Source organism: Channa argus, chromosome 1 (assembly GCF_033026475.1).
Source record: "Channa argus isolate prfri chromosome 1, Channa argus male v1.0, whole genome shotgun sequence".
NCBI classification, from domain to species: domain Eukaryota; kingdom Metazoa; phylum Chordata; class Actinopteri; order Anabantiformes; family Channidae; genus Channa; species Channa argus.
In genome coordinates, this window is record NC_090197.1 from 46694485 (window position 1) to 46706550 (window position 12066).

The window sequence follows — 12066 nt, forward strand, 5'->3', positions numbered from 1 at the left end:
TTGTCTCTGACAGGGTTGAAATAAATGTTCCATACTTTGTCAGGCTGTGCCCTTGATAGCGTTGATTGCTTTGCTGTCATTCTGTTTCTGTTTGCAGGTTTACAACAAAAAGCCATGATCATGTACAAGGTTTATGATGCATTGTGGATTTTTAATGACAATTACTCATTAACCTCTAAATCTAACAAAGCCTAACAATCCCAAAAAAGTCTCTCAAAATATGTAAAATTGCCACAGTTTGAGGGATCATCTTTATGTTCTCATGAGGATGTTCAGTCCCTTTAATCATAGAAATACAACTTGGAAGTTGTATTTCAATCCTAGTTGAGAAGTGAATGTTATCTGCCCTGCTTAAATGTCTGACAGAAGCCCATGAGATTCACAGCAGCCATCATTGTCTACGTGCAACGCACTGAATAGTAATTAAATATGCCACTTATGCTTCAGTGATTCATTTCCTTCACAGTTTCAAAGCTCAGCTGAACATTTTTCTGTGCAGAAGGGCTGTATTGTATCCAGTATGGCCTCAGTACAAGGGCAGAACGGCTTGGTGTGGGGGAGGGCAGAGGCACTGAGGGGGGAGAAGCACCCCATGAAGACATTGTGCTTAACATCACTAAATACCTCAAACGCCATATTGTCCTTCCCAGCCCTCAATTAGTCCAGTTCTTTGTACAAAGCACCGATTTCATACAGGGAGATTTATTTTTAGAGAAAATCTGGCCCTGTGCAGGCAGGAAGCTCTCTGCAAATCTAATGAAGAACACAGCAGTCATGCAGAGCTGTTAGACACAGACCAACATCAGTTAACAAAGCTTCTCTTCAGTGAATATGTGATTTTTTGATGACTGGAAAAGGCTAGACCATCACTTCTTTTGTTGGTGTTCTGGCGACTAAAAGTTTAGCCAGCTCCATCTATGCTGGACAGTGCCCAGCAGAAGAGCCTCCTTGCCCTGCCCTCGGGCCTCTTCAGCTGCCCTGTGCAGAGGAACGCCTCTTTGGTGGCTGTGACAGTGAGAATTAGGCAGGAGATACGGGTTCACTTGCCCTGTGTAGGGGCTTATCTTGAGCTAAGCTGAGGGACTAATAGCAAAGCCAGCCTCTGCTCCAGCCGGTCTGAGGGCACAGGGAGCCATCTGTCCACTCTGTGGATAACTGACAACAAAGGGGACAAACATTGAACATGCACTACGAACTAAAAGGCTCTTCAACTCGGAAATAGCACAGTGGACCATTTTGTATATAAGGTTAGTACTTTATTCTATTTATTCTTGTTGCATTAAAGGCGTCTCACTGAGTTGCACAGAGCAGGGCCATCCAGTTTCTATTAGTAACAATATTGCAGACTACAATAATGTGGGTTTCATCAGACAGAAAGTTGAAGTGCTTTTCTTCTGCCATTTTATATTTTGTCCATTTAAACTTAGCTACAAAAAGTAAAGCTTCTTTAATGCACTACTCCTGACTCCTATTAGGTTGAGCTAATTTGAGCTGCTTGTTTTTCTGTACACTGCTGTGTTATAAATGCATGTTGTTGCTCTCTTAACTTCAGAAATAGCTTGGATTTGAATTAAAATTACATTAAAACAGGCATGTTTTGAATCTCCAAAGCTGTAGCTACCGTGTTGAGGGAGGAATGCCATGCTCTTAGGCCCCATACTTATAGTCCCATATGTGATGGCTCAGAAAAAGATATAAATAGAGCAGTCAGTAGAGCCATTAGAAATCTTTTGATATAGAATAAATACATGAAGCACTGTCTTTAAAAATTAATGGAAAACTGCTGAAACTGTATATTTAGGAGCATTGTTCTTAAAGCCTTTTGTTATTAGTTGATATCATGAAATACAACAATGTTTTAATTTCCATATAAAATATTTTTGTATTTGCCTTAAATTTGAATATTTTTTCAAATTAAACTCATAGTAATCCACTTAGACATTGTTCTCCAATTCCCCTTAGGATTAATGGCCTGATTTTATTGTTTGAAGCACGTTTGTGTTCGTTAGTTCTCCGGAGTCTGGGTTCCTGTGGTTTGTCTGTTTTATCATGTATACTCTGTGGGTGCTCTTGTGCACCAGTGTTTTATTCGGAAGTCAGAAGGAGTGGGTGCTGACATGCTAGAGGTGACAGAAATGGGTCAAAAGGGTCTTAACATTAACTAAACAAATCCCGGCCTATAGGATTAGACAGAGATGTTGCTGGTTATTTGATGTACTCACTGTAACTTGAAAATGATGAACAGAATGGAAAATAGTGTGAATCTAATTACAATTCACTTATTTATCATATTGATTGGATTATTTCCTTTAGTTGGTGTCAACATCAGATCTGGATAGAGCAATTTCCTCGAAACTATGTTCTATTTGCCCAGTCTCAAACTAATGTTGCCACCTTTATAAATTAAATGATATGTTTTCTCTTTTTTTTAGGTTTGGAATGGCAGCAGAAAAGAAAATACCTTTATAAAATTATATTTCTGGTGAAGAGGTAAATAAGAAAATTGATACCACTCTAATATTTATCCAATGAACAAGAAGCTACAGCAAACAGCTATATAACTTAGCTCTACATAAATATTGGACACACAGGAAAATATTTTGTAATATGTGATGCTAAGATAATCCCTGGCTGGGTGAAGTAACTCCTTAAGGGGTTGCCTAATAAACTGGCACGTATACTGAGATTATTTTTAAATAAGACTAGTGGTAAATGTTCTGCTTATATATCGCTTTACAATGTTGCTTCTCATTCGCCCATTCACACACTGATGGTGGTTGCTGCCATGCAAGCAGTTCACTTGACCCACCGAAAGCAACTTGGGATATAGTGTCTTGCCCAGGGACACATAGCCCAGAGGGACCAGGAATCGACCCACTGACCCTGTAGTCCATGGAGGACTGCCTTACCAACTGACCTACAGCCGAAATGTTGAAGCATATGATCAAATATCCTACTATTGTACTGGATCGAATTACGTAGAAATAACATATACACATTCATAATAATGTGCTGCCATATTTCATTTTACCCACAATCTGAACAACTAAATGGGAACACTTACCCTGTTAGCACAAATATACAAAGTCATCTCATATTATATTTTAATTATCTTTTTCCATCTAGTTACTTTTTGCCTTCATCTGACTCCATTTTTTGTGTATAGTGTCTGTGAAACACAGAGCTTTGTCAAGTTTATTGTTTAAAAATGATAAAAGCACTTCTCAGAACCATCCTGATCTAATAAACAAGGTGACCTCAGTCTTTTATAGACTCAAAGTCTTCACTCTGTCTGTTGGTGCAATAAACTGCCCACACTGCTTCAAGACATTCTTTATTTGTTCTGCAAATACACCAAATTGGATATGAGGCCTCAACAGAGCTGACATTGTATGGTGTCAGGGTGATATTAAGACACAGTCACACACACATCACTTGATCCTCAGGACTCTACAGAGCAAGTGGCTTCCTTTGTATCTTATCTTATCCGAGGGACTCACACAACTTGTATTTAGCTGGAACTAAAGACACAGTCCCATGTGAAGATTGCACGTAGTGATACAGGCTTATCTTCCTGTGCTCACAACTACACAATCTGAGGAGAACAAAAATGGTCCACTCTTCAGAGAACATCAGTCCCCTGATAAAAAAAAAAAAAAATAGGAATTTGGCTTCTTTTAGCAGCATAAAAGTCACTGTTCCAACTTTAGAGCACTTTCCAATTACTTTACATTCTCCATAGTTAAGGTAATAATGCATAAAATTTTCAAATAGAGCTTCATTTAATTTCATCTACTCACTGATTTAACTGAACATGATGCAGTTTATTATAGTTTATTAAAGCCTTTACATTTTCTGAATCGGGCAACTCAATCCCAGTGAAATCTTGTTGAGCACAGGAAATTATACATTACCTGCAGCATGACTGTAAACAGATGAAGAACAGGGTAGTAATCATGTGCCGCGATGAAGGTCATAATGACAAATAGACACAATTAAAATAAAAATCTGGAGTTTATTAAAAGTTAATATAAAGTAACAGTTTATAAATTAAAAATTCATTAACATACATACAGCTTTTATTACATTTATTGCACCACTTGAAATACCAGAGTGCTTGTTGTACACTTGATCTGTGTTAGACCTTTACTTTTTTTTGCAGACTGTACGTTAAAGCTTGGAAAACAGAGGGAATGTCCGAAAAAGAAGAGATGGCTTCAGATGGGAGCCTGAATGTAACCCTGACGCTGAGACTGCTGATGCACGGAAAGGTAATTGACATATGTGGATATCGTTAAAATAATTTAATGTATTATTTTTTGGAGCAGCATAATGGTCTCGTGATAGCAGGCCATTGCTGTTTTACAGCATCACATCCTGATGCAAAAACCATTTCAGGAGAAAATCTTGAGCATTGCTTCTTGATCAAGTGTTGTTATCTTTTCATCCACAGGAAGTTGGCAGCATAATTGGGAAGGTAGATTTATTTCACATTCCATCCACATTTACTGATCCATACTGTTTCCCATGTGATTGTCTTGTTTCCTTCTTTTTATAAACCTAATCAAGCCTGCTGTTTTATAATTTCTGACATGATTCCAGAAAGGAGAAACAGTGAAGAAAATGAGAGACGAGGTGAGAATTTACCTAGACATCTATGATGTAAAAACTTGTATCATCTAATGTGTTCTGGCAGATTAATTAGAGCTAATCAAAGCTGGAATGATTGTGAATTTGTGTTTTCCAGAGTGGTGCTCGTATCAACATATCAGAGGGACTGTCTCCTGAGAGAATAGTTACCATCACAGGACCTACAGAGGGCATCTTCAGAGCTTTCTCCATGATTGCACAGAAGTTTGAGGAGGTACAGCAGAAAAAAAAAAAACTCCCCTGCACTTTCCCCATCACATCAACAACATTTAATAATTTAGATGAGAATTTAAGAAAGATTGTTTGAAGACTTGAGGACATTAAGATTGAGATCTTAAGGACATTGTATTCTCCTTTTCCTCATGGTTTAAAAAAAAAAAACATTCATATGTATATTGTATATTCATATGTATTTTTGAATTCTCCCTCAGGATATCACAGCAGCAATGGCAAACAGCAACGTGACAAGCAAGCCACCTGTGACTCTTCGCCTGGTTTTCCCAGGGAGCCAGTGTGGCTCATTGATTGGCAAAGGAGGCTCAAAGATCAAAGAGATCAGAGAGGTAGGAGTCCTTTTCCTTTTATATTTTCTAGCAGGATGGTGTTTTGCAGCACCCAAACAGGGACAGAAAACCTCCTCCCCGTTGGTTTGACATGTCACATATCAAGCACTTCAGTCAAACTTTTCGTGTTCCTCTCTGGGCTAAAATGTGTGTTTCTTTAGTAGCTGCTCATGAAAATCCCACTGATTGTGCCTGTAAAGATCGAAGGAGGCTGAAGACTCATCTTGAATGGACAATATTTGTGTACTCCTCTTCAAATATTGGAGCACACAGTGCTATTTGGATTGCAGCTGCTCCCTGCATGTCAAAATGTGTTCGGGGCAATTTACGGGTGCTTAAAACAGCATTTGAATTTGGGTGATGGTGTGCTCTTTTCAGTAATAAATAGGCTTTGTTTCTTTTGTTGTCTGGCGATGTCAAGACCACAGGCGCTCAGGTTCAGGTGGCAGGAGACATGCTGCCGGACTCCACAGAGAGGGCTGTCACAATCTCCGGCACTCCACAGGCCATCACTCAGTGTGTAAGACACATCTGCTCTGTCATGCTGGAGGTAAGCACTGTCAGACAGCAGATGATCTTCACATTCAGAAGCTCTATTTACGTGTCAAGTATGTCACATTTGTTTAAGATGAGGTAAAAGGTAGCACATTTAGGATATTTTCAGTTGCAGTATTATTCCTGGAATCATAAAGCTTTGTTGTCAGGCTGTCCTTCTGATATGTGTGTAACAACAATGGCAAAATGTACTATGATTTTTAATTAATCACATTTTATTCTGATATTTTAAACCAGTGTTTTCCAAACTTTTGTGTATAATGCACCCTCACCCAGTCAGATGAGCTCAAGCACTTGAACAGTCAAATGTCATTTACAACTAATTATCCATTAGGCACACCTGACTATACAGCCGATTGTATTTTTGGTGACTAGATTCAGCAACATGAGGTTAACAGTTTTACTGTTTTACTGTTGTTACATACTTTTAAAAACCACATCTGAATTTTTTCTATTTTGGTTGAGGTGGTAGAGTTTTGTTGAAATCATTAACTTAGCTTATCACATACCTCTGGTAACTGCATGGATAGGAATCACTGCTTATCAAGCTTGAAAATTTCCACAAAATTATGTTTGGTACAATATTATGTAATACAGTAAACAGAAATAGGAATTCTCTAGCCCTTATTGTTTGTTTTTCAAATGTACTGTAGCATACAAGCCCTCTTAATACTTCAATGCAAACACCCAATTCAATTTTCTATTCACGGTTGTATCAAAGATTTCTTTTGGCCAAGGTTTGATGTAACTTTCTCAACCGATGAATGTAGGATAAAACGATTCAGCATACTGGACATAAAATGCCTCAGTGCCACTTTTCTTAGCTGGAGCAGAGAATTATTTTCTTTCCTTTTGATTTGCATGACTATGTCTCTAGTCCCCACCAAAAGGAGCAACTATTCCCTACCGTCCCAAGGCCATACCTGCAGGAGCCCATGCAGTAATAGCACCACAGCACACTGCTCAAGTAAGTAACCACAATGGGTTTTTGGTAGTTGTTATTTTGCTTCCTTGTAAACATACTGAAACAAGTGAATTGCTCCCCTAGTTACTGAGATTTAAGATGTCACATTGATCATGAAGCATATTTCACCACTAGAGGGACACATTTGTGTGATTATATAGCAATAAACGATTTATATTGTAATGGTGTAAATTGCAATTTGCGGTAACAATCACATTACAGTGACTTCAGGTAGGCTGTAATGGGTTATAGATGGGAATAACAACTCTTTATGTTAAAACCCCCCTGCAGTGTGAAATGTGTGATATGTCATGACTATAAAGCTCATGTTCTCCATGAGCTGGCTAGCCTCTGCCCTGTATTTGGCACAGTCTGTTCTGACCTATCAGACATCTGTTTACGTTACTGGATTTCTAGCCTTCGTCAAGGGGTGGGGAGCTCATGACATTTTGATGACACTCCATTAAATCTATACACATTAAAGCTATGGAAAAGCAGGAATGGATTTTCAGAGTTTAGTCTTCATGCTCTGTGACAATTTCACATTTCAACTCAAATGTTAGAGCACGTCTGCCCCTCCCGGTGACATAACCAAATCTACTCTCTTTTTGCTCCCAGGCCTTTGCATTTCCAGGGCAGTATGCTTTTGCACACCAAGATGTAAGTATGTTTGAGTGATTGACATCTGTCTTAATGACCTGCTCCTGCCCACTCCTTCCAAGCCACCACTGCACCCTCTGTGTACCCTAATCTACAAAGATGACACTTCAGTAACCCAGATCTGTTGTTGATAATACTAACACTAACACACAGTAGCAGCATGCACTGATTTAAATGACCGTGATGGATCAAGAGTCCATGATCAATTCTATTCTTGTAGCGACAGAGATTGACTGCATTTTGAGATGACTGCCATGGGAAGCCAACATGCTTTCTGAAGGAAATGAAACTCTTCACACTGACACCATCTGTGATGTTTGTGAACTTCAGATTGGCTCTGTATTGTAGTTGTCAGATCCTCTGAAATAATCCACTTTGATTGGTTAGCTCTAACTTCCTTCCTACCCTGCAGTTGACCAAGCTTCACCAGTTGGCTATGCAGCATATCCCCCTCCCTTCCCTTGGGCAGAGCAACCCTACCTTCCCTGGTACGTACCCACGGCTCCCTGGGGAAGTCTGTCTATCCCTCTTCTTTACTCCTCTTTAAATCACACCATCAAAACAGCCCTTTCACTTCAGAGAGGATCAAGAATGTCTCCATTCTCTCAGAGTTCCCACTTTTTAGTAGAAAGTGGCTTTACATAAATGTACTTATAACAAAAACTGAGTCTCGTGTTTTGCATTTGTATTTGCATCTATTTGCACAAAAAACACTGACTAGAACAGTGAAATTTTAAACTTATGCCACCAAACTAGTTTATTATCAGCAATCTTGAAAGTTAGCCACTGAAATATATATGATCCAGATTGAAATTAAATACAAAAGTAAAACAGAGTTCTCTGAGAGGTAAATGTGAGAAATGTCAGAAAATATTTACAGTTTAGTAAATATTTAACCATTTCCCCCTAAATCTTACATCCTCACAAAATTTCAGCTCCATTTGCCCAATTTTCCTTTACAAAAAACAAACTCTCAAAGTCATTATTCACTTCTGCAACATTTCTTCTCCAAATCTAACATTGTCTTGGCCAGACCATCCCTGACCTCAACCACCCCATGTACTCATAAAATCTGCCACAACTAACTGAGGAAAAAATGTCTCAGTATATTAATTATATATATAGAAATGGTGTGATTGAACTCATGAAACATACAAATCGTTCATAAAAAGTAGCTTAAGTTATTGTAGCAAGGAAAATGTGTCCATAGATTATGATGTATATATGTAAATTCCCTGGTCCCAACATTAGGTACACTGGTACAATCTAATGCAATCCGATACAGCAGCACTACCATAAATTCTGTTTTTAAGTTGAAACTATCAGAAAGGTGTTGAGTGCATTATATTAATAGGTGATTCTAATGTTGTCGCCCCCTCATTCCTTATAACAGATGGTGACAGTTTCAACTTAAACCCTGAGAAATTCTAACATTGTTAAAAAATAATTCTTGGCAGAACTGCTGTGTTGGATTGTAAGATTGCACCGCTGTTCCTATGAAATGACCAGTGAGTGCAAATATATACATATATACTGTATATACATACAGTACATGTGTGTATGTAGAGAGATTTGCTTGCTATATGCTATTGTAATGTTCCTAACTTAGCAGTGTAACAGTGATAAACTAGACGAAGTAGGGCGACTTGTTATGCCATGAAAGCTGAAGCCATTAGTGCCAAACTGTTGTTAGCGTTCCTTGTCCTACTTTGCAGGATTGGATGCAACTGCCCCCACAAGTTCACAAGAGCTGGCAATACCTAATGATGTAAGTGCCACATTGTGTTCCTTCAGCAGTAAAACTCACATGGATAATCCTCATGCTACAGGACTCATTACCACTTTCTAGGAGGACAGCTACTGTATAATGAGGAGTTGTGTTTCACCTTCTTAGCTGTATAAAGTTATTGTTTTTCTTTTTTTATTGAAACACAAATAGATGGAAATAATATTTTAGTGATAGTATCAATTGTAATATTAGCAAGCTGTTATAGCTTACATTACAACAAAAGAGGACAATCAAAGTACGACTGTTTCTAAAACTTTAGAAAATAGCAGTCTATTTACAAAGTAACAGTACATATTTCTTTCAAATTTCACCTAACAGCACCATTATTAATCTTACACAAGCAATCATTTAGCTTAGCATTGCATTAGACTGAATTTTGTTAATTAATGAGCTTTAGAGGTGCAGTGAGGTTAATTAATTAATTAATTAATTAATTAAGGTTAATCAATGAATTAAGATTAAGCTAGCTGTTTTCTCATTTATAATCTTGGAGCTGTGCTTAGCTAACCAGTTGCAGGTGGTGACGCATGAGCGTGATATCAATCTTCTCATCTAAGTTGAAAAGGTAAATAAACCAGTCATCCAAAATGTGACTAGGTCTAAGACTTTGCAGTAAAAAAGAGTCAGGGCTGAAGGGATTTTCCACTTCTTTTAATCTTATAATTACATTATGGTGTTATAGAAATATAAGTAGGTACATCACAGTGATGTTTTCTGCTATTACAATCACGCAGCAATGTGGGTTTCCTTAGCAGAACTCTACCAGGACATTGTAACACTGCTCTCACCACAGCAGTTGATTCTTTCTTTGAACTCTAATTCCTCAAAAAGCAAGAAAACATGAGCTGCGTTGTTATTTACATATTTCCACTCTCCCCTCTTCTAGTTTATTGGCTGCATAATTGGAAGACAAGGCAGCAAGATCAATGAGATTCGCCAGGTCTCTGGAGCTCACATCAAAATTGCCAGCGCCACTGATGGGTCAGCCATGCGCCAAGTCACGATCACAGGCTCACCGGCCAGCATCGGCGTGGCCCAGTACCTCATCAGCACTAGGTACGACATTACACAGGGTGGCCACGTTCAGCAGGGTTCACATTGCAGCCTGATGATAAGGCAGCCAAACAGCATGCTATTGTACGAAGGCAAAGTTATTGTGCTCAGGGTGAGGTTGGATTTGTTCCATCTCACTGCTCCGTTCTCTTGACTGCATTAAAATCCTTATTGTCTCTGCTTTTTAACACATTCCTTCTTTGGTTCTCATGGTTTCTTTTCTCTCTCACCTCCCCTCTCTTTTGTCTCATCCATTCTTCCCCTTTTTATTTTTAACTCTCTTCTTTTGAACCCTCACCATCCCAACTCCTCTCCTCCCGGCTCCATGACTTGCAGTTTAGAGATGGCTAAATACTCCATGCAGGCTGCTTCTTCTGCGACCCCAGTTGACCTCAACATGAGCTTCTCTCAGTCTGCACCTACCGCCTCCACTGCTGCTACCTCTATGGCCGTGTTGGCGGCCACCACCCCAGCCCCAACCACCATTAACGTCCACTCTCCCTCCACTTTACAAACCTTACAAAACCCACACTATGCCGTTCCTGTTTCCAGCCTGCTTGGCATGAAAACTCTCCCTGTCCTTGCTGTTCACCCAGCTTCCAGCCTAACACAGGGCTTATCCCCTTACACCACAAAAATGCCAACCTCCGGCATCAAAAAGTCTGAGCGGCAGAAGTTTGCTCCTTACTGATGTCTGTTTTTTAACCTACTCAGTGTGGCTGACTGGCAAGATATTAAATTTGGTGAATAATTTAATATTAAGCATATAGGCTTAAAATAGCTTAAACACAGAGTGCGGAAGCATTGCAAGTTTAGCGCTTGTTTTCCATAAATCAGGTGAATGTTAGAAACAGGCTGAAAGGATGGTAGTGTCAAAACATGTCCTCATTATTTAAAGCACGCAGCAGAGGTGCATATTAACTCTGTATTATCGTATGGACATGTATTATAATTTATGTGGGTAACTCAGGCTTGTATTAGTATCCTAGAAAAAAATATTTTTCAAATGGATTCATGTTACAGAGCTTTATATACAAACTTACTCCAGATACTAGTATTTTCCAGTATGCAAATATGGACTTAGTTTTATATCTGTGCAACTAGTTTTTTTGTGAGAGAATTCAAAGTAGTATAATAAGTCGTGGTACTTTGTTGGCAGCAGGCTGTTAAAATGTTTGTCTTGTACAATAGAAGACAGTGTGTTAAGTGTGTTTTTACAAGAATTGCTCCACTCTTCTGTCATATTTCCCCTTTTCCTTCACTACAGGCTCTCATCAGTGATAACAGGCTTGGGTGTTCTGTAGTTGCATTGCACTGTTGCAGTCCTGATGGGATTATCTGAAACCACATTGGATTCTTGTGGATTTGACTCTACGCAGTAATCCTGTCAAGCAGGGCTGGCCTAACCAACTCATTTATTGTTTCTGTACGCTAGCTTGTTTTTGGTTTATTATCCAGCCTAAATGAGTGGAGTGCTTTGACTTTCAGCGACCAAAATGGACTGAGCAATTATTGTAATAATGTTTTATTCATGTGTTTCTGATGTGGGTCGACCCTCCAACAATGCAGAGTTGTTATATGTGTTGATGGAATGACTTTGAAATAAATATGACTTTTTATGAATGCATGATTGGTTGTGTTATTCTAATTTTGTAGGTATAGAAAATGTTTCATATTGTTGCTTATCATTCTGACCCAAAAATACAAACAGGAGCTCTAGGGATTTATGCATTGTTTACTCTATTGGCTTTAAGCTTTAATGGTATACAAATTAGCACCATTTAGAGAGCCCCGAAGCTATGTTATTTAAAAAATAACACGCGTCAGAAAAA

General features: G+C 38.7%; 1 protein-coding gene across 2 annotated transcripts; it reads left to right on the forward strand.

Moving 5' to 3' along the window:
* Positions 1-636: 636 nt before the first annotated feature.
* zgc:110045 (uncharacterized protein LOC664755 homolog) lies at positions 637-11849 on the forward strand. Of its 2 annotated transcripts, none has more exons than XM_067527183.1 (14): positions 637-1247; positions 2433-2490; positions 4163-4271; positions 4454-4477; positions 4603-4635; positions 4748-4864; positions 5082-5213; positions 5635-5763; positions 6646-6735; positions 7351-7392; positions 7805-7880; positions 9108-9160; positions 10068-10237; positions 10571-11849. In XM_067527183.1, exons 3-14 carry the CDS (start codon positions 4194-4196, stop codon positions 10923-10925), a joined length of 1299 nt encoding a protein of 432 aa, XP_067383284.1. In that variant the 5' UTR covers positions 637-1247; positions 2433-2490; positions 4163-4193; the 3' UTR covers positions 10926-11849. The 2 variants fall into 2 exon arrangements, with proteins under 2 accessions (XP_067383284.1, XP_067383293.1); XM_067527192.1 differs by having other exon boundaries at positions 646-1247; positions 11502-11849.
* The last annotated feature ends 217 nt before the right edge of the window (positions 11850-12066 follow it).

What these genes read in the sequence shown, in the direction of transcription:
- zgc:110045 (XM_067527183.1), top strand. Translation starts at nt 4,194, where the DNA reads ATGTCCGAAAAAGAAGAGATGGCTTCAGATGGGAGCCTGAATGTAACC. An exon ending in TTGGCAGCATAATTGGGAAG is followed by an intron (nt 4,478 to 4,602) that starts GTAGATTTATTT and finishes ACATGATTCCAG; the next exon opens with AAAGGAGAAACAGTGAAGAA. An exon ending in GAGCAACCCTACCTTCCCTG is followed by an intron (nt 7,881 to 9,107) that starts GTACGTACCCAC and finishes CCTACTTTGCAG; the next exon opens with GATTGGATGCAACTGCCCCC.